The sequence below is a fragment of the Penicillium crustosum genome (assembly GCF_028827405.1).
Source record: "Penicillium crustosum strain IBT 35664 chromosome Unknown utg000001l_segment0_segment0, whole genome shotgun sequence".
Classification (NCBI taxonomy): domain Eukaryota; kingdom Fungi; phylum Ascomycota; class Eurotiomycetes; order Eurotiales; family Aspergillaceae; genus Penicillium; species Penicillium crustosum.
In genome coordinates, this window is record NW_026623122.1 from 7,330,561 (window position 1) to 7,349,752 (window position 19,192).

The window sequence follows — 19,192 nt, forward strand, 5'->3', positions numbered from 1 at the left end:
CGGGAGCAGCTGAGCGGGGTGAGCAAGAATCGCAGAGAGCTTCATACCACAACCAACGGTCTGCCAGCGCACGCTCAAGGCTGATTGCAGGGATGAGGACCCCTATCGCAACACCAGTAAGAAGTTAGGAGGCCTGATTTTGATTCATGCATTCCACCCTAAGAATGAGTTCAGCCGCACCGACTCGCCCAATAATACTAGACCGATCCATGGCCAGTGGCTTATGCACTACCGCGTGTGTCGCCCTCTACAGCCGGTCGAGTCTGTTGGTACTGGCAATCTGCAGAAGTGGAGAATATCTTGAGTGCAGTAAGAGTACTCCGTAGGTCTCGCCCATATCCGTTCCTTGACAGTTTTTTTTTTTTGGGTCGAGGGCCTAGACCCGTAGGTCGGCTGCGGGTTGAGGAATATCTGCGAGCGACATTTTTTTGGCCTCAATCCTATTTCCTGCATAGTTATTTCTTTGGAAATGAAATATTCTCTTCTACTTCAACCCAAACTAAAACATACCCCTTACCTTGATACAGCGCAGTCATCTAAGAAGAATTGTGTGTGTATATCTCGCTGTGGGGTCTTTGGGCAAGAGTAGCCCCAAAATTGACGCATAAGCAATGTCTGCGCGTAAAATCATTAGACTTCATTAGACTACAATGATCTTACGCATAGGCATTGCTTGTGAAAATGGTTGTTATATCCAGTCTCGGTTGAAACGCAGAAGCACACGAAAAACGCATTTAGAATACGTGTTCTCCACATAAGATGCTATGTAACAAAACGTAGCGTCAACTCGATGAATTGTGCTCATCATGGGCAAGCTCTGGAAAAACCAATTACACCTTCGATATTGCCATTCACCTCGCAGGCTTGGGCCAACACTTCATGTTAATGGCTTCTTCTGTCTACGTTCTCAATGGTATATGTATATGTCTAGTGTGCTTTATAATTTTGTATGTTTTTAGTTCATTCTTGTGCAAGTTTTTTTTATCAACGTTGTGAATCGTAGATGGTATTATTCGCTATTTACATCGTGATATCATCAAAAGACAGGAGTACCGCCTAGATGGAGTTGCATATAGAATAAGTGGCTCATAAGAATATTGGCACTTTAGTTCTTGGCAGCCTCTGCAACATTGTTAGTACTATTCTCTAACCAGCTTTGTTCAATGGTTTCAGCTTACCCTTGTGGACATCAGCCTTGGTGTTGTGGGAAAGCTCGTCCTTCTTGTCGACGAGAGCATCCTTGGCAGCGCTGGCGCGGGTGGAGACGTTGGCATCGCTGTTCTTAGCGACGCTCTTGTTGGCCTCCTTGGAAGCCTCAGCTCCAGTTCCCTGGACGGTCTCAGCGACGTAGTTGGCGGCTTGCTATAATGTTTGGTTAGTCAATGGTAAGAGGCAAGTACCAAGAGACTTGGGTTGAAAACATACCTTGACGGTCTCCATTGTGAATTTGGAAGTTGGAAAATGTGATTTGTTTGAAAGGGTTGAATGATATTAGTGGAAGATGACTTGTGTAGAAGAATAATTGAACTTCTGGGGAAGTTGAAGAGATATTTATATTGTTCTGGGTCCTATCCGGGGCAGGGGCAATGATGTCATGACGTCATTAGTGAAAGGGCCCGTACCTCGCGCAGCCCAGTTGCCAACTTCAGGTCAAGCATAGAATCTTGGAAGCTTGGTGGCTGTGACCCCAGGTCGATCCACAGTTTATGCTTTCTACCATTTCTAACCTTTCTTACATCACCGGTTACATGCATTGGGAATACAGATTTAGATCTACAACACTTGCATTGCACGCGTGAACATACTTTGCGGCTTTGATAGACACAGCTAACTCGAACATTCCATTTTATTCCATAACCAGTTCTTCAAATATGAGAGGCCATTCCAAATATCCCCAGACTGTTCCCAGATCCACCAACCTGGCTGCATGACGTATGGACATCTTTACCCCAACAATGCAACTACAGAATAGTTGGCCCGAGTACATTCCATGGATGGAATATTGGTATGCTGTCATAATAAGTAGTGGTCTATGGAAAATCATTTGGTGCACACCTGACTTATAATTGAGGCAAATTGAAGCGAATATTGTGCCTATTCATCAGCAATTAGAGTCATTGAAAGAAATACCTCGGCTTAAAAAGGCAAACCTTCCATTATGCTACAATGATATATTATATTATCCAGATGTGGTTATACGACTGCGGGGTTGAACACTGATTAATGCACACACTGTACAGTCCGATCTACTTGGTATGTACGCAGGTCATGACTAGCGCCGAGCTTTTTGTATGGGCCTATGACGTAGTTCATCTGAAGTCTTCCAGGGTCGTCTAGACTACCTGTGGGCCTTTGGAAGCACAGCTGTTCGGCGAGTTAGAGTCCCCGGTATCTGAATCCACCAATGATAGTGAAATATGAACTCCACAATCTATAGAACTCATCCTCTAGTCGTCACTAAGGAGGTCAAAACATTCATTTATGTTTATTTCCAAGGATTACTAGTTCCAATCGATCCTAGTAGAGATCCATTAAGATTTTGCCAGGAAGTCAGGAGCGATGCTGGCGTTCAAGGGTCAGCCCCAAGAGCCGTAAGACAAGCAATTTATATAGGTAGTTCGTACCTTCGCCCGTGAATTTATTGGAGATGGACAAGAATATTCTCCTTTGTTTCTCCTAGCCCTATAGGCCGCGATGAAATAGATCCTACAAGGAATAGAATTTCCAAGACGGCTTGTGCTCGCGCGATAACGGCTGATCTTGCATCGAAGCCCGCGCCAACTCGATTGGCATACAATTCCCCTTCAAAAACCGGTCATGAAATTCCTTCTCAGCAAGGAGCCCCGTCTCGACAGTCTCCTTCCGCAGTGCATATATTTGCAATGCACCCAGCATATACCCGGCTTGATATAACGGCGAGTAATCGCCATTCAATGATCGTCTCACTTCTCCTTCTGCAGTGGCACGTTCGTGTCCAACTTGATCAACGAGCAGATCAATGCACTCCTGAGGAGCCATCTGTCCAAGATGGAACTTGATGGAGAATATAATTCGGGCGCATCGATGAAGTCGCCAAAACAGCATTCCGATCCGGTTCTGCGGCGTCTTTTTGAATCGCTCGTCATTCCACAAAATGAATTCCCAGTACAAAGCCCATCCTTCAATCCAAAACGGTGTGTCAAATAGCTGGCGATAGGGTTTGTATCTCACAATCATGTGCATCTGCAAATGGTGGCCAGGTATCATCTCGTGGAAGACCGTAGCGCGGGAGAAATGGATGTTGTTCCCACGCATCCCCATCAGCTTGGATTCATGATCCATCTCATCGGTTGGATATGAGACAATGATACAGTCACCTCCGAGGAAGAAAGGGTTTACTTTCTGGCGCTCGGGCGACATCATAAACATCTGCCAGTTCTCCTTGGCAACCGGTGGAACGGTGACGAGTTGATGATCTTCGACAAAGGAGATTGCTTCCATCGTGAGATCTCGGACTAATTCGGTCTGTTTTCCAGGCTCGACAAAGTCATTCTTGACTTCTTCCAGGGCCTGCTTCCAGTTATCCCCGTACCCCATGCTGCGTGATGCCTTCTTCATTTCACTGACACACCATTTGAACTCCTTCTCTCCGATCGAGATTAATTCTTCCGGTGTGTAGGCAATCATTTCACCCAAGAGTTCGCTAAGTAAACCCTCCCGACCGATGGGATCCCCCACTATCGCATCTTCATTGCCTGGGCGGATGCCAGCCAAGTTCTCTCGGATACTTGCTGAAACATCTTTCAGGCCCTTTTCCACAACCCCATATGGATGTGATACCCACCAGTTGAATGACGGATCGTAGCCTTTGTAGAATACGAACCATTCTTTCAGGTTGGTGTGCAATGAGTCTATGTTTCTCGCCGCTCTAAATGCAATCGTTTTCTCCATCCGGATCTTGGTCGAGCCGTTTTTGACCATGTCTATCACGGCTGCGATTTGATACTGGGATTCAACAAGCTTCCGTGCAGCGTCCTTTGAATTCATCGACACTACCATGGCACGAGCCTCACACAGCTCCAACAGTGTGTCTGAAAATGGTAGAAGTAGTGCGGTCTTTTCATCTTGTTTAGAGTTGAGTTCCAACTCGCGCAGCTGTCTTTCTAGATAACCTTTTATCAGAAGATAATCTACCTTCCCTTGTTGATCGTAAAGATCAAAGGGCTGGCTGCGGAGTGAGTCGAGCTCGGATGTAAGGTAATCGCGTAGCTTCTGGGTTCTTTTGCGAGATATTTTGATGGGGAAAAATTCTTTGATATCTTTGAGGTCCTCGGTGATGCGCTCAATCCTGTCGCGTATCGTGTCGGCTTGTGCACGTTGGATGGCGATGCCCCTAGGTGAAGTGACAGACACCATGATAGGCAAAATCTGGTTATCACTCTGTTTTGTTTGGGAATATATGAGTTTGCTTGTGTTTTAAAAATTATTTTCTTTCGAAGTTCATTCTTAGAGGCAGGAAATCAGAAAGAAGCAACGTGTAGTGAAGAAGCGCTTTCCTAGAACTGGACTAACTCTGAAAAAGAAAAAGCATAGACTCCCGGCTAAAGTAGAACCTAATTGATCCATTTGATTAAAATAAATAGGTCCTACAATACTACATCGGGTGTCGTAACCGACATTATACCTTATATCGCCGGGTGGTCCGAATGGTTGATTTTTGGTCATATCGTACAGAGTAACCTTATCTTATAAAAGTTGAGCGGTCTTTCTCCGCGTTTATACCTAAAGCAGTACTTTGTTATCTCGACGGGATGATACCCTAACGTGGGCAGTCCAGGGGAGGACTAGGGGTAATGCTAAAATGCGGGGAAATGAATCAAATGCTACGTTGCGTTTGGAGGAGCTACATTGTGTTTGGAGGAGAAACTTATTCTCCTAAGGACTGGACCGGCAAGTGGACCGGCCCGGGTTAACTTCTACATATATACTTTCATAGCTGGTGTGTGCAGCCATTGCCAAGTCTAGATAAGACAATTCAAGCTCAATTGACGCCGTATACAGATTACAGTTCTCTTAGCTGTTTGCTATGATAGATAGTCCCCTTGAACCTCCTAATCTCTCTTTCTCTTTCTCTTTCTCTATTTCTTCCTATCTACCAGAAATATAAGTATTGAATAATATCTGTCATGCCCAGAAAATTTTAATTTTAAATCGATCGCCCAGTCAAATCCTAAGCAGGTTACCTGCTACCCTATTGTCGCAGGATGGCTTCACATCTGCCTGTCACGGAGGGCCTTGACCCCTCCCAGCTCGGCATGCCAAACGAGAATGACAAGTCAGTAAGCAATATGATCCAAGAGTTACACAAGGTTCAGCTCTCCCACCAGTGGGATCCAAATTTGCCACAGGAGCAGATCGATGCCATTAACGAGGCAGTCAAGACAGGCGATCAGGAAAAGGCTGCCGAGTTGGAAAAGGCTCTCGCTCAGGAGTCTCAGTATGAGTCTGTTCGTGCCGCGGTGCGCAACACAGATGGCGGAGAAGTTGCAAACACCGTACGCGCCTGGGTGCTGGGCATGTTTTTCACTACTCTTGGAAGTGGACTCAACATGTTCCTTAGCATGAGGTGGGCTTTTATTCTGATGTAGCCTTTGAGTAGGAAATTGTTTGCTCATTTTGCGCTAGGAGTCCTGCCATCTCGTTCCCGGCCATCGTCGTGCAGTTGCTGGTCTATCCGATGGGTTGTTTGTGGGCCAAAACAATGCCGACTCGGAAGTTCAATACATTTGGAGTGGAATGGACGTTGAATACCGGTCCTTTCACCATCAAAGAGCATGCAGTTATCACAGTAAGCTCCTGAAAGTTGATACTCAAAAATTAATAAAGCTGACGTTTTGTTTTCAGATCATGGCAAAGTGGGTGGATCTTGATCGCATCGAAGCTTTGACATCAATGCTAAGCAATGTATAGTGTGTCGATCGGATATGCTTATTGTACGGATGCCCTCTTGGCATTGAAAGCAAAGCGTGAGCAATATCACTGGTGCTGAATAAATATTGGTCTAACATACACTTTCAGCACTTTATAATATGGAACTTGGATGGGGATTCCAACTTTTATTCGCTTTGAGCAGTCAGGTTGTTGGCATGTCACTAGCTGGAATTTTCCGCCGGTTCCTCGTTTGGTAAGCCGGAACCCTCTCTGCTAAGATTGCCAATACTCACAATGTCAAGGCCCGCTGCTATGATGTGGCCTAGTCAATTTGCGAACACTTCCTTGTTTTATGCTCTTCACGACTGGAGCTCCGAGGATGAATCAGAGACTCACGGGTGGAGCATCTCACGATACCGATACTTCCTATATGTGACAATTGGGGCTTTTGTTTGGTATTGGTAAGGCTCTCCTATTCCAATCCGAACTACATATGCTAATTTCTTCGAACTGCAGGATACCGGGAGTCCTATGGCAAGGCCTATCTGTTTTTGCTTTTGTCACCTGTAAGGTCCCATTGACTCGTTCCATTTCTGACTTGCGCTGACACCTTTTTCCTGTAGGGATCCGACCCAACAATGTGGTTCTAAACCAGCTGTTCGGAGGCTTTACAGGACTCTCCCTCATCCCTATCACATTTGATTGGACGTAAGATTTACAGTCCCTGTCACTCGTAGAACCCCGGAAAATATGTAAAGCTAATTATAACCAGCTACGTCTCCGCATATCTCGGAGATCCACTCTTGGCACCTGTCCATGCTCTTGTCAACACCTTCATCGGGCTTGTGGTGTTTGTGATCATCACCACGATCGGGATCTCTTACTCTGGGGCTTTGTATGCTGCGATATCTCAACAGACTCATTTCAAGGCTGACAGCAATATAGGTACTCCGCCTATCTCCCTATCAACACATCCAGCACCTATGATAACACACAAAATGCCTACAATGTAACCAAAATCCTAGGTTCTGGTTTCTCTTTTGATGAGGAAAAATACAAGGCATACTCACCGATGTTCCTGGCTCCAACCTTTGCCTTGAACTATGGACTGTCGTTTGCAGCCCTCACAGCAGCTATTGTACATGTTATTCTCTTCCATCGAAAGCAGATTTGGCATCAATTCAGGGCTTCTCGGGAACAGGAACCTGATATTCATCTTACCATGATGAAGAAGTACAGGGAAGCACCTGACTGGTGGTATGCGGCACTATTCCTGTTCTCGATCGCCTTAGGGCTTGCAGGTATTCTGGCATATGATTCGCAGCTTCCTTGTATGTGATATTCCTCTCGGTCTGATGCTCAAATCTGACGAAATACATAGGGTGGGGCTTTTTTGTCTCGATCATCCTAGCCGTGGTCTTCATAGTATGTTGTTGTGTTACGATCACTGCTGGATTATTTTTGACTCAAACAACAGATCCCGACTTGCATGATTCTCGGAATCACTAATATTACGCTGTGTACGTGCAGTCCCGCGCCTCTTGTGTGTGTACAATGCTAACCAATGTAGCTCTAAACGTTCTATCGCCGTTCTTGGCAGGTTTTATGATCCCAGGAAAGCCAATTGGGGTCATGGTGTTCAAGGTCTTCAGCACCATCACCTTGGGACAAGCGTATGGACGGATCCTCTCTTTCTAGAATGAAGGCTTACCTTAAAATAGTCAAGTATACTGTGCGGATCTCAAGGTAAGAAACTTTCTCCCCATGTCAGCGGACCAGATTGTTGACTCTTCTTCAACAACAGCTGGCCCATTATATGAAAGTGCCACCCCGCGTCACCTTCATGTGTCAAGTTGTTGCCACAATATGGGCAAGTATTGTTCAGATTGCAGTCATGAATTGGACTCTAGGCAATATCGATGAAGTTTGCACGCCGTATGTTATGCATATACTTGGAGAGAGAACGTGTTATTAACGATCTATGGGAACAGTACTCAGTCAGGGAATTTTACATGCCCAAACGGAAGAGCATTCTTTTCATCCAGCATCGTGTGGGGTCAGTTACCTATGTCTCAGGTACATCCCAGCATATTACTCCATACTAACTATTTATGTAGGTGTTATTGGCCCACAGCGCATGTTTGGACCCGGCGCCATGTACTCTCAAATACAATGGTTCTGGCTGATCGGCGCTCTTCTTCCCGTGGTATTCTATGTCTTAATACGAGTATTCCCTCGGTCTAAGCTCAGGTTCCTAAATGCACCTGTGTAAGTCACAGAATAAATATCCTTGGTGGAATATGCTAATATTATCAACAGGATGCTAGGTGCTATGGCTTGGCTGCCTCCGTAAGTCTACAATATTCCCGGTGCTGTTATTCACGGTTACGTGTTACTGATCATTTTACAGGGCCACTCCTTTGAGTTTCTCGTCATGGGTTATCTTTGGCCTCATTTTCAACTACTTGATTCGACGCCGGTGGGGCGGCTGGTGGCATACTTACAACTATATCACCGCTGCAGGACTTGACTCGGGCCTCATTCTGTCCACCATTGTTATTTTCTTCGCGATTATTCTGCCGAATGTCTCGATACCCCAGTGGTGGGGAAATACAGCTCCATACGAGACCATGGTACGTAACTATATCCTGACATTTATTCTTGTGGGCCTAATGAGGTATATAGGACTCTCTTTATACTGCAGTTCGAAAGACTGTCGCAGATGGTGAGACTTTTGGACCACAGAAGTGGTGATTCTCTCACTGCTCACAGGAACTATGCACTTTTTTTTGGAAATCACATTCTATAAATGCAGATTTGATGTTGAATACTATCCTTACATCCGGATATTTATAGAACCTCGGCCCACGTGACCGTGACTACAGGCCGTTAATACAACATAGTTTAGTTCCCCAGGGTTGCATGTAGCCAAGTGCTGACGTGGTCATAGTATTATATGCATGTTAGTAGTATTCAGTATTGCCTGGGGGAAAAAAACAATTAAACAGTGACCTAAAAGAACTAAGAAAGAATTAAAAGAATTTCTACAAAAAAGGGGGCGTAGTCGGGGATGAAACCCAGCCTCAAACAGAATTTGGGTATCAACTCGAGAGCTTGCAACCTTGGAAGTTGTCGCCCCTAGACGATCTCCGCACCCCAACCTCCTCTTACTCTTAACCCCCTCCCCTCTTTCATCTTCGTCCTTTTAGTATCATCATCTTTCATCGCATTTGTATCACGGGATTTGTTTCATCCCGTGAGACAGTCCTCGTACCGCATCAACCGTGCTCGGGGCCCAGCCGTTGCTGCGGCTTCCCTCCATCTCCCCCCGCTCATTCCTTTGACCGCTCCAAACCCCTCAAGGAGAGCCATCCACGATGTCGGTACCGACAACTAACGCACCCACTGTGGTCCGTAGCCACTCAACTACATCTCGTCCCTCTCGAGCCCCATCGGACCTCCCGCATCGGACACGGAGTGTGGCGGTTCGATCGTCTAATACGACCCAGCCTCCTATGCCAACTAACTTATCACATTCGAAAACTCCTTCCCAGGACCGACGTCCACCCTCAAACCACACTGCGCTTGAGGGTGCAGCCCGGCGCGAATTTGAGGCATCCAATGCCGCGCGCATGCCTTCTCGTCGAGAAACGTCATCGGACCGATCTCAGGAACGCCCCTCGACCGCTCGAACTGAAACCGGCCGGAGGCACCAAAGAAACCCCTCGACGCAAAGCCGTCAGCGAGACAGTATTGACATGACACCGAGCTCGGCTTCACAACCACCGCCGCAACATGCGACCGCAACAGGTGCCCCCGCAGCTGCAGCCGCGCCTCGGCGACGGACTACGATCACGACGCCGACGGGTCAGTGGGCACTAGGCAAAACAATAGGTGCTGGAAGTATGGGAAAAGTAAAACTGGCGAAAAATATGGAGACTGGAGAACAGGTACGAATATTCGAATCTTTGTCTCGAATTATCAACACAATACTGACTACGGTCGCAGGTCGCCGTTAAAATCGTGCCACGACTCTCGACCGAGGAACACCGCACCACGCGGGAAACAGAGAGAGCTGATCGCTCAAAGGAAATTCGGACAGCTCGAGAAGCCGCCATCGTCAGCCTGGTGAACCACCCGTACATCTGCGGCATGCGGGACGTTGTTCGAACATCATACCATTGGTACATGTTGTTTGAATATGTCAACGGTGGCCAAATGCTGGATTATATCATCTCCCACGGCAAACTGAAGGAAAAGCAGGCGCGCAAGTTCGCACGACAGATCGCCAGTGCATTGGATTATTCCCACCGCAACAGCATCGTACATCGCGATCTGAAAATCGAGAACATCCTCATCAGTAAGACTGGTGATATCAAAATCATTGATTTTGGTCTCAGCAACTTGTTCTCCCCAAGAGGTTTGTTGAAGACATTCTGCGGTAGTCTGTATTTCGCTGCTCCGGAGTTGCTCCAGGCCAGACAGTATACGGGACCCGAAGTTGATGTTTGGAGCTTTGGAATTGTCCTTTATGTCTTGGTTTGTGGAAAGGTACCTTTCGATGACCAGAGTATGCCTCAGCTGCATGCGAAAATCAAGAAAGGTGTGGTGGAATACCCGCCAGGTCTCACTGCCGGTAAGTCAACCTTGAAAAGATGCTTCCTCTGAACCCATTGCTGATTAGGCTTCGCAGAGTGCCGCCACATTATATCCCGCATGCTGGTCACTGACCCCAAGCAGCGTGCCAGCTTGGCCGAGATCATGAACCATCCCTGGATGAATAAGGGCTTTAGTAACCCCCCAGAGAATCACCTCCCTCATCGTGAGCCTTTGCAGCTACCTATTGATCCAGAGGTCGTTGAAAAGATGACCGGCTTTGACTTCGGGCCTCCGGAGTACATCACAGCTCAGTTGACTAAAGTATTGGAGTCCGAGGATTACCAACATGCTCTCCGGCTGTACTTCCGTGAACAACAACAACCTGTTTCCAATCACCCAGAGCGCAAACGAGGAGTGTTCGATTTCTACAAACGTCGAAACTCTGCGGCCAGTCGTGATACTCTTTCCGCACCTTCGGCCGAGGCGGTACAACTAGGCAACGACCCTTTAAATGCTTACAGCCCGTTGGTCTCCACGTACCATCTGGTCAAAGAAAAAATTGACAGAGAGCGGGCCGAAACACGTCCTGGTGCCCTTGGTCTTCGTCAAACCCCGAGTGAAGTCCATGTGCCTGAGCTGCGGCCCCCGGAAGCCGCCCACACCAATCAGTACCAGTTGGCAGGAGACAAGGATACTGGGCGGCGGTCTCGGCCACGCGCCCGCACTCATGGCGAGGACGAAGCCTCAGAGGGAATGAAGATACTTCATTCTTCCTCGCCATCTACACACGCAGTCCCAATCTCGCAGCCCGACGCCCCCGCCAAGAAAGAGAGCACTGCTGCTGGAATCTTGAGAAGATTCAGCACTCGCAGGACCAAAGATCGTAGCCGCGATGTCGATCGTGAACGCGTCAGTACCCCCAACACACCTACACTCAACGTTCAACCTCCTGCGGATTCGGCATCTCCGATGAACCGTGGCTTCAGTGTAAGGAGAACCCGACGAGCGGAGCCATCCACAGGCGAGACGTCTTCGAATGACAGCCGGCCTCAACAGGATCTTCTAGCGGCTCCGGGCTCATCAGAACGCAATGCGCAATCCAACAAATTCCTGGAAAGATCTGCCAGTGTCAATTCGGCTGACTACCGAACTCGGAGAGCCGCACGGAGAAGTGATGCCGATGCCTTGGACGTTACTGCAGACCGTCAACCTCCCTCTACCAGTGACTCCGATCAAGTTGTTCCGAATAATCAGCAAGATCCGGCCAGCGTGAGGGTTGGTGGACGCACGCACGCGGCGCGCACCATGTCGCTGGGACACGCCCGGCGAGAAAGTATTCAGGCCCGCCGGGCCCGACGAGAGGCTACTCGAGAGGCCAACGTGCCCGAAGAGACAGACGCAGACATCTCGGGCGCAGGAACAGCACTGGAGAGCGCTAATGAGGGAGAAGATCTGTCCAAACCCGTGTTCCTTAAGGGTCTTTTCAGTGTTTCCACCACCAGCAGCAAACCTTTGCCCGTCATTCGAGCCGACATTATTCGGGTCTTGAGGCAGCTCGCAGTTGAGTATGTCGAGATCAAGGGTGGGTTTAGCTGCCGCCACGCCCCCAGCATCGATCTAGACAAGGTCGTTGATGTTGCCCCTCCCAGTCCGGAACGACAGGGGCAAGTATCAGGGCATCGCCGTCGTATCAGCTTTGGCGGCCTCCTCAATCATGATGAAACCCCACACGACAGCCGCACTGGGTCCTCCAAACTTCGTCGAGCTCAAGCTCCGCCGGATCACAGTTTCACCACGAACTCGGACGGGTCAGATGAATACGTTGCACGGGAACATGGTGGTCCGGTCGGCGAACGTGTCGTGGGTGAAACCACTACTCGTGTACAGAGCGACACTGGAGAGAACCTCGTCCTTCGCTTCGAAATCCTGATCGTGAAGGTGCCCCTGTTCTCCCTACATGGTATCCAGTTCAAGAAAGTATCAGGTGGTATGTGGCAGTATCGAGAGATGGCGAAGAAGATCCTCGATGCATTAAAACTGTAACCTGTCCCATTCACATAAAAACCTTGGCCAAGAAGCACATTCTATGACAAGGCCTCTTCCTTTGTCACTGCAGTGCACAGTTGGCGTTTTTTTCCCTTTTCTTTTCTTTTGACTTACATCCATCTACGACGCATCCGCACGCATGAGCATTCATCCATTTTGCCCCTTATCATTTGCATGTCCATTGCTATCTTTGCTTTCCTCTCTTCTTTCATAGAGAGATCATTTATCTTCATTAGCCCGTTATTTTCTCTTTTCGTCCTGAACCTAAGTACTCCTCCATCCCTCAATACCTATTGACCTAGCTAGATTTGCACTATGGTCTTCATCGTGTATATTAGTGAAGACGTTTTGCTTGCCAGCTTTTTTGCTTTTGCTTTGCCCCCCTGTCATATATTGGCTGTTGTGGCCTCGGGAGATGGCGTTGTATCTTTCGTTGGACAGTTATGAACTTTATGTTGTGGCTACAAATACAAAATGGTTGCGGTAATCTCCCGTAGGATTTCCTATTTGTAACCTGCCCTGTGCTGTGTAAATAAGTTCAGGTCCAAGTGATATTATAATCCAACCCAAGTATGTTAGCTTATTCCCCCCTTTCTCTGTTGGTCCATATATGCCATCATCTATCCATGAGTGGCTCGCTGCTGATATTCTAACCCAGAACTTTATCTTGATCGGGATTCACCCAGAGCCGGTGGGCGAGCCAACAACACCAAATATCATCTAAGGATCCCACCAGACTCATTCTTAATAAGAGTATAGATAGATCCCGAGGTCATAGCTAAATTCTAGTCTAGGGGCTCAAAATCAAACCTGGGCATACCCTCCCTGTCCGTACTTACGTAGATGGCAAGTTTATGGTATTTATGCAATAAAAGAAAAATAGAATATGTAAACAGAGTACACAAACCATACATGAACTTTAATTTGATTGTTGAGGTCTTTGGTGATACTCGTGAAAACGTGGGACTAAATACCACGAGCGTAGCACCCGCTGTTGTGCCACTGAGGCCTAGAGCCCGGGGCCCAGAACCCAAACCAGGGACCCGGGGAGGGTCTAGGGCCCGATGCGAGCGCGCATATGTAACCCTTATCCCGGGGAGTGGGTGGGGCTATGGCTATGGGCGCGTCAGTGCGCCCGGGTGCGCCGCATCGAATTGACCAGTTGGCGGAGGTTTTGAGAACCCACTTCCCCCCCCGACTAACCAAAAGCCCTAAAGGGCCTGCTATTTATTAAATAACTCGATAGTTGGAAATTGAAACTACAAATAGAGGTTCTCTGTAAGAAGAGCTCTCTATTGTCGCTTTGGAGGTTAAAAAGAATTCTTTCGGGTTAGGGCGTAGGGGTAGAACTGTAAGACTCCCCCAACGCCAGCCTCCACTACCACTCACAGAAAGCCTTTAGTAGGGATGGCTTAGGGCCAAATACCCCTAAAAAAATCGCCTCCAAGGTTGCATATACGATGACTAAGGCATTAATAGAGGTCCAATATGTGATCACGTGATAACTTTTATACTTCGCTTTTTTTCCAAAACTCATGCGACGCCGACAAATTTCTACATAATTTGATCTTTTTATGCTATTTTATAGAGGTTTGAAATAATTATACTATGAATACCCTATAAAATAAGCAGACTCCTATGCTGAGTCATCAAACACATAGGACGTTGATCGGATGAACCTTGGAAGTGAGGTCCGACATTGATGCCAAGACTTTACAACAGCCTTTGCCCTCAAGCATTCAAAGCGCTCTATACGCCGTTCCCCACGTCTGATCGTATTGATAAATATACCAATCGATAGCAGGCGTTGAGCTCTATAATATGGAGCTTTTTAATTTGCATTTTTGGACTCTCTTTGGGTTTGGGAGTTACCGGGCAGTTGGAGATTGATTGAAGGCTCATAACTTTCCTGGGTGCTGTTCCCGCGCTTCCCCAACAACCCCTTTAAATCACTAATCAGCGGCCACCAATCAGAATACCCCTGTCAACCCAAAACACAGCAAACTCGAGACATAAAAGAGAAAATTAGCTTGTTCGATAGTGGAAATTATGAATATCATAATGATAATAATATATAGATATTTTTTCTTTAAATTGAGGAAACAACGAAGGCTAACGATAGGGTGATCATTACCTATCTGGGTAATGGGAATAAGGGTGCTGAGTCAGCACCTGTCAGGGCGGGCTCCACCACGAGGTCTTCCCGTCCTCGTTTTCTCAACCTCACCTGCTCACCACTAGACTGCGACATCGCCCGTCCATGGGCACCTAGGAGGTGCCCAAGGCCCGTCCACGGTGGGCCTTGGGCTATTTGGATTTTCGAGTGCCCGTCCATAACGCCCAAGGCCCACGGGCATGCCCACGGCGGGCATGCCCACGATGCCCACCATTGCATAAAGTCACCCAAAATGGACGTATAACTCGCTGACTTTGCATAATAAATAACTGTTATTTACACCTGTTTTGCCAACTCCATGTAAAATGGCAGTTTTAATCTACAACATCTATAAATTTTACTGAAATATCTATGTATATGAGAAACTAGTATATATATGATACGAATTGGAATAAAATTTTAATCGAAATACATCATATTGTGTGGTATTTTTATTAACTTATCAAATCATACTGTAACAGCTTGAAGATATATATTTAAGTCAGTGGTACATGCCTGGCATTTTCTATAAGTAAAATACTACTTATGGATTCTACTTTATCTCTCACTCTAGTATATTTCTCATAGGTAGATCGAAAGATAATTAGTATAATTCTTATTTTATAAGCTTATATCACTAAATTCTGTCAATTATATCACTCAAAGACTTGTGTTATTATTCTGGGAGTTTTAAATCCTTCGATTGTAACTCAAGATGGGCGTTTAGGTATGTTCCCATGGGCGTGCCCACGGGCGTGCCCACGGGCATGCCCATGGACAAAGACACTTATAGCCAATCAGCTTATAATATATAGTGGGTCTACACTCAATTTACGATCTATCAGATCTATACAAAGCACCCCTTTTACTAGTAATCCTCGTTTCACACGGTCGCAAGTTACCTATTGTAAGTTCAGATCACTCACTCTCCTATAGTCGTTATATTATCCCTTACATCACATTAACCATGTCCCAACCTAGTGCCTATACCGCAGGGCCTTCTTCACTTCCTCCGAGCTCCCAACCAGACCTCTCCTACGTCGCCGATATATTTGATCCTAACCTTAATCCAAATATTGATCCCAGTCTCTTCAACAGCCAACAGACTTCTATCTCACTGATAGAGTCCGAGTTCACTCAACCGGCTATTCTTGATTGCTCTCTCAAACGCGTCGGCCCCGATCGGAGAAAGCAGTTTATCCTCTACGACGCGATGAACAACGCGTCCAAAGTAAAGTTTATCGAGTGGTGGCGTACCACAGTACGCGGCAGCAGTACTGAGACACAACAAAGGCTACGATAGGATGCAAAACACATATTAGATGTCTGGGAGAACTTCGACCAGGTAATGAATTCCCAATTCTTTCCAGTGTTGCTCGCGACATTCTCTCTATTCCTGCAACAGGCGCTAGAGTTGAACGTCTTTTCAATTTAGCACGGGATGTCTGCCACTACCGACGTGGGCGGCTGAGTACGAAGACAGTCCAGGATATCATAATGTTCCGGTATAAAACCCAGTTCGACATTGAAATAGAAGAACTACCCGATGAGGATACGTCCTTGGATTCAATGCAAGAAGCAGACGAACAGAGAGAGGCTAAGCTTACCACTGACATGCCTGAACCAATCAGCGATAGTGAGGATTCCGAGGATAATGATCCTGTTGGACTGATCGAGTATGAGTTTATGATGGAGAGTCAGCTTCCTCGTCCTTCTATAGTGCTAAGTACGCGGAAGCGACAGAGAAGTGAGCTAGTCGACAGCGAAGATAAGAGCAGTCCTCATCTCCCTCATTATGGAGATAAGGGTAGCACTCAAAAGCGCCCTGGTTTAAGAGAAGCAAGGAAGCGTGGCAAACCTAATAATGATCAATTTGTATCGTATTAGTGTAAATATATGTGACAGAAATAGACGGATACGACAATGTATGGTAAATCTGACATATGTAAATTCTCTAACTAACTAAAATGACAAGATCCGCTCTTTTCCAATCTCGGCGGACATAGCTGATTAAGCAATGTATGTATTTTTGTATGGTACCGTTATCATGACGGTCCATTGATTTCCCGGTTTGTAAAGACCTGGTAATTTCAGCATGCATAAATGCATAGTACTTGACACACCCCCCCAGTTCTTGAAGCTATTCAAAGCTCTCAAGGACTGCCTTTCTTCCAACTGTTTCGCAGCTGCTTCGCAACCGCTTCGCAAATGATTCGCAAGTGATTCCAACTTACCTCACCTGTCTCCTCACTGATCTCGGCTCAAATCGTCGATTTATGCAGTTTCCGCAAAACAGCCTCTGTTCTCAGAGGTCATGTGACGAATCATGTGACCTACGTCCCTCATTCCAACCAACTCTCTGAAGTGTCCCTGCTTCTGCTTCGTCAGAGCTTTGGTGAGCCCATCTGCTGGCATCGCAGCAGTTGGTACCCAGTCCACATATACTCGACCTGCGCTAACTTCTTGCTTCATCCAGCATCGATTGATGTCAACATGCCGGAGCTTCGTATGCATCGCGGCCCCTTCCTTCGTCAATAAATCGACAGTTTGCTGGTTGTCACACATGATGGATAGTGGGTGATCTGGTTCGAAGCCTAGTGCATTAAGCACTCGTCGCCACCACTGTACGGTTTTTCCTGCCTCTGCTAAAGCTAGTAGTTCGGCCTCGGTAGTCGATGTGGTGACAGTCTTCTGCTTAGTGGCCTTCCAATCGATTGGGCCACCATATAACTTGCAGATATACCCTTCGGAGCTCTTTCGATCTTTATGGTCTCCGAACGACGCATCGCTTGCAAATTCAACTGATTTCGCCGCCATCGTCAGGGTCGTATCTCGATTTCTAGGTTGTTTGTTTGGTGTTCTGATGCCGTATTCAATGGCCCAAAAGCGTGTCTCATAGAGATACTGTATGATGCGATCGACTGCATCTATATGCTTTGGTCCTGGATTTGTAAGGAATTCAGCCACTTTGGAGGTTGCTTTTGCAGCATCTACCCGGGTAATGGTGGTGGCATACTGCGCAGATCCAACCTTGGCCTGGAAACCATGAATCTGTTGCGGTGATGCCACCCCATCATAGGGTACTAGAGGCTCAATGCTCAGTGGGGACCCTATTTTTCTCTCTGTGACGAGATTGTATTTGTGTGCCATGCTCTCGATGTAGCTATCTTGGCATAACCAGAGCTTCTTCTGCTCTCTATCACGTATAATACGTATATTCAAGAACCAGCTTGCATCCAGTTCTCGAAGCTCCCATTGCTTCTTTAGATTTTGATCTAGTAAAGCGGCTTCTTTAGCCTGTTTGGGGTGATTGACGATGATGATATCGTCCACGTAGAAAAAGACAATAATGCCTTTGGTTGTAAAGATGCATGGATCTTCTTCCACTGGGGTAAGGCCTAGTTTTACTAGCACCTTTGTAGCTTCTTGCTGCCAAAGCCTTGGTGACATGCGCAATCCGTAGAGGGCTCTATGCAGGAGCCAGCACTGATTTAGTGCTTCGAAGCCTGGTGGACACTTGGTATAAACCTCGCTTTCTAGCATTGAATTCAGGAATGCGGTAACCACATCTCTCTGAATCATATCTAGATCAAAGGCGGCAACTAGTGCGAATACTGCTCTCGCTGTTTTGACAGCTAGTGTAGCAGCTCTCTTTTCTTCAGTTGACATCCACTGTAGATCTCCTCTCACGCAGATTCTTGCTTTGAACTTCTCGAGCATACCATCTGCATCAAATTTGTATGTAAATACCCACTTCAATGGCAAGATCTGGGTGCTCTTTTTGTTCGGTAATGCAACCTGAGAGAAGGTCTCTTTAGCCTTTAAGGTCTCAATTTCAAACTCCGCAGCTGCCTTCAATTGCGTGGCAAAGGGATGGATTTTTAGCCGCTTCCAGTTCTCTGGTGGTGGAGGCATCTGATCTCTATGCAGTCTGTTTTGCATATTGAGCTTCTTCGTAATACCTGTTGTAAAGGCATATAGAAGGCTTGGTGGCTCGGCTAGCTGTTTCTCGTCTAGCGATAGATATGCAGTGTAGTCTGGATCTGCCTTTGGCTTCCGTATTCTGGGGCCTGAGATGATGTTAGATTCATCAATTGACGCAGAGATCTCTCTAGTAGGCCGATCTTCTGGCTCTGGAGTAGGCGTATACTGCATCTCTTGTTGCAATTGACGCTCTATCTCTGCTTCATCTTCATCATATTGATCTCCCTCTCCCCCTTCAGCTTCGATCGACTGTATGACATTGATCGGATCTGGCGAAGATAGCGAGGTAGGAGATCTCTCATGTGGCGTACTCTCAATCGTAGCAATCGACGATAGTGCTCTTTGTGGTGAGGCTCTCTGTGGTGACATAGGGAAGCTCCCAGGGATCTGTTCTTGATCCCTTACCTCTATCATTGAGATATGTTCTACCACTGAAGCAGGGCCTGCCATTGAAGCCGGTGTTAAAGGTAAAACAGGTGTTTCCTTTAAAGGGGGGAC

At 46.9% G+C, this 19,192-nt stretch overlaps 5 protein-coding genes across 5 annotated transcripts; 3 read left to right on the forward strand and 2 right to left on the reverse strand.

Annotated features, from left to right (window-relative positions):
- Positions 1-1,118: 1,118 nt before the first annotated feature.
- On the reverse strand, positions 1,119-1,455 carry N7487_002764 (Glucose-repressible protein Grg1). Its single transcript, XM_056870511.1, has 2 exons — positions 1,426-1,455; positions 1,119-1,362 (listed from the first exon to the last, which is right to left on the reverse strand). The coding sequence occupies exons 1-2, from the start codon at positions 1,438-1,440 to the stop codon at positions 1,147-1,149; spliced, it is 231 nt and encodes a 76-aa protein (XP_056735295.1). The 5' UTR covers positions 1,441-1,455; the 3' UTR covers positions 1,119-1,146.
- A 1,251-nt stretch (positions 1,456-2,706) lies between these two features.
- N7487_002765 (uncharacterized protein) lies at positions 2,707-4,395 on the reverse strand (the record flags this gene model as incomplete). Its single annotated transcript, XM_056870512.1, has 1 exon — positions 2,707-4,395. The coding sequence occupies one exon, from the start codon at positions 4,393-4,395 to the stop codon at positions 2,707-2,709; it is 1,689 nt and encodes a 562-aa protein (XP_056735296.1).
- Positions 4,396-5,243: 848 nt separating this feature from the next.
- N7487_002766 (uncharacterized protein) lies at positions 5,244-7,608 on the forward strand (the record flags this gene model as incomplete). Its single annotated transcript, XM_056870513.1, has 13 exons — positions 5,244-5,605; positions 5,665-5,827; positions 5,884-5,894; positions 5,950-6,005; positions 6,058-6,163; positions 6,213-6,371; positions 6,427-6,476; positions 6,534-6,618; positions 6,683-6,805; positions 6,856-7,241; positions 7,292-7,335; positions 7,388-7,430; positions 7,481-7,608. The coding sequence occupies 13 exons, from the start codon at positions 5,244-5,246 to the stop codon at positions 7,606-7,608; spliced, it is 1,716 nt and encodes a 571-aa protein (XP_056735297.1).
- A 457-nt stretch (positions 7,609-8,065) lies between these two features.
- N7487_002767 (uncharacterized protein) lies at positions 8,066-8,664 on the forward strand (the record flags this gene model as incomplete). Its single annotated transcript, XM_056870514.1, has 4 exons — positions 8,066-8,178; positions 8,230-8,259; positions 8,321-8,543; positions 8,596-8,664. 4 exons carry the CDS (start codon positions 8,066-8,068, stop codon positions 8,662-8,664), a joined length of 435 nt encoding a protein of 144 aa, XP_056735298.1.
- Positions 8,665-9,287: 623 nt separating this feature from the next.
- Positions 9,288-12,552, forward strand: kin1 (putative serine/threonine protein kinase Kin1; the record flags this gene model as incomplete). The annotated part of the gene is made up of 3 exons (XM_056870515.1): positions 9,288-9,860; positions 9,919-10,546; positions 10,604-12,552. 3 exons carry the CDS (start codon positions 9,288-9,290, stop codon positions 12,550-12,552), a joined length of 3,150 nt encoding a protein of 1,049 aa, XP_056735299.1.
- Between the last annotated feature and the right edge of the window lie 6,640 nt (positions 12,553-19,192).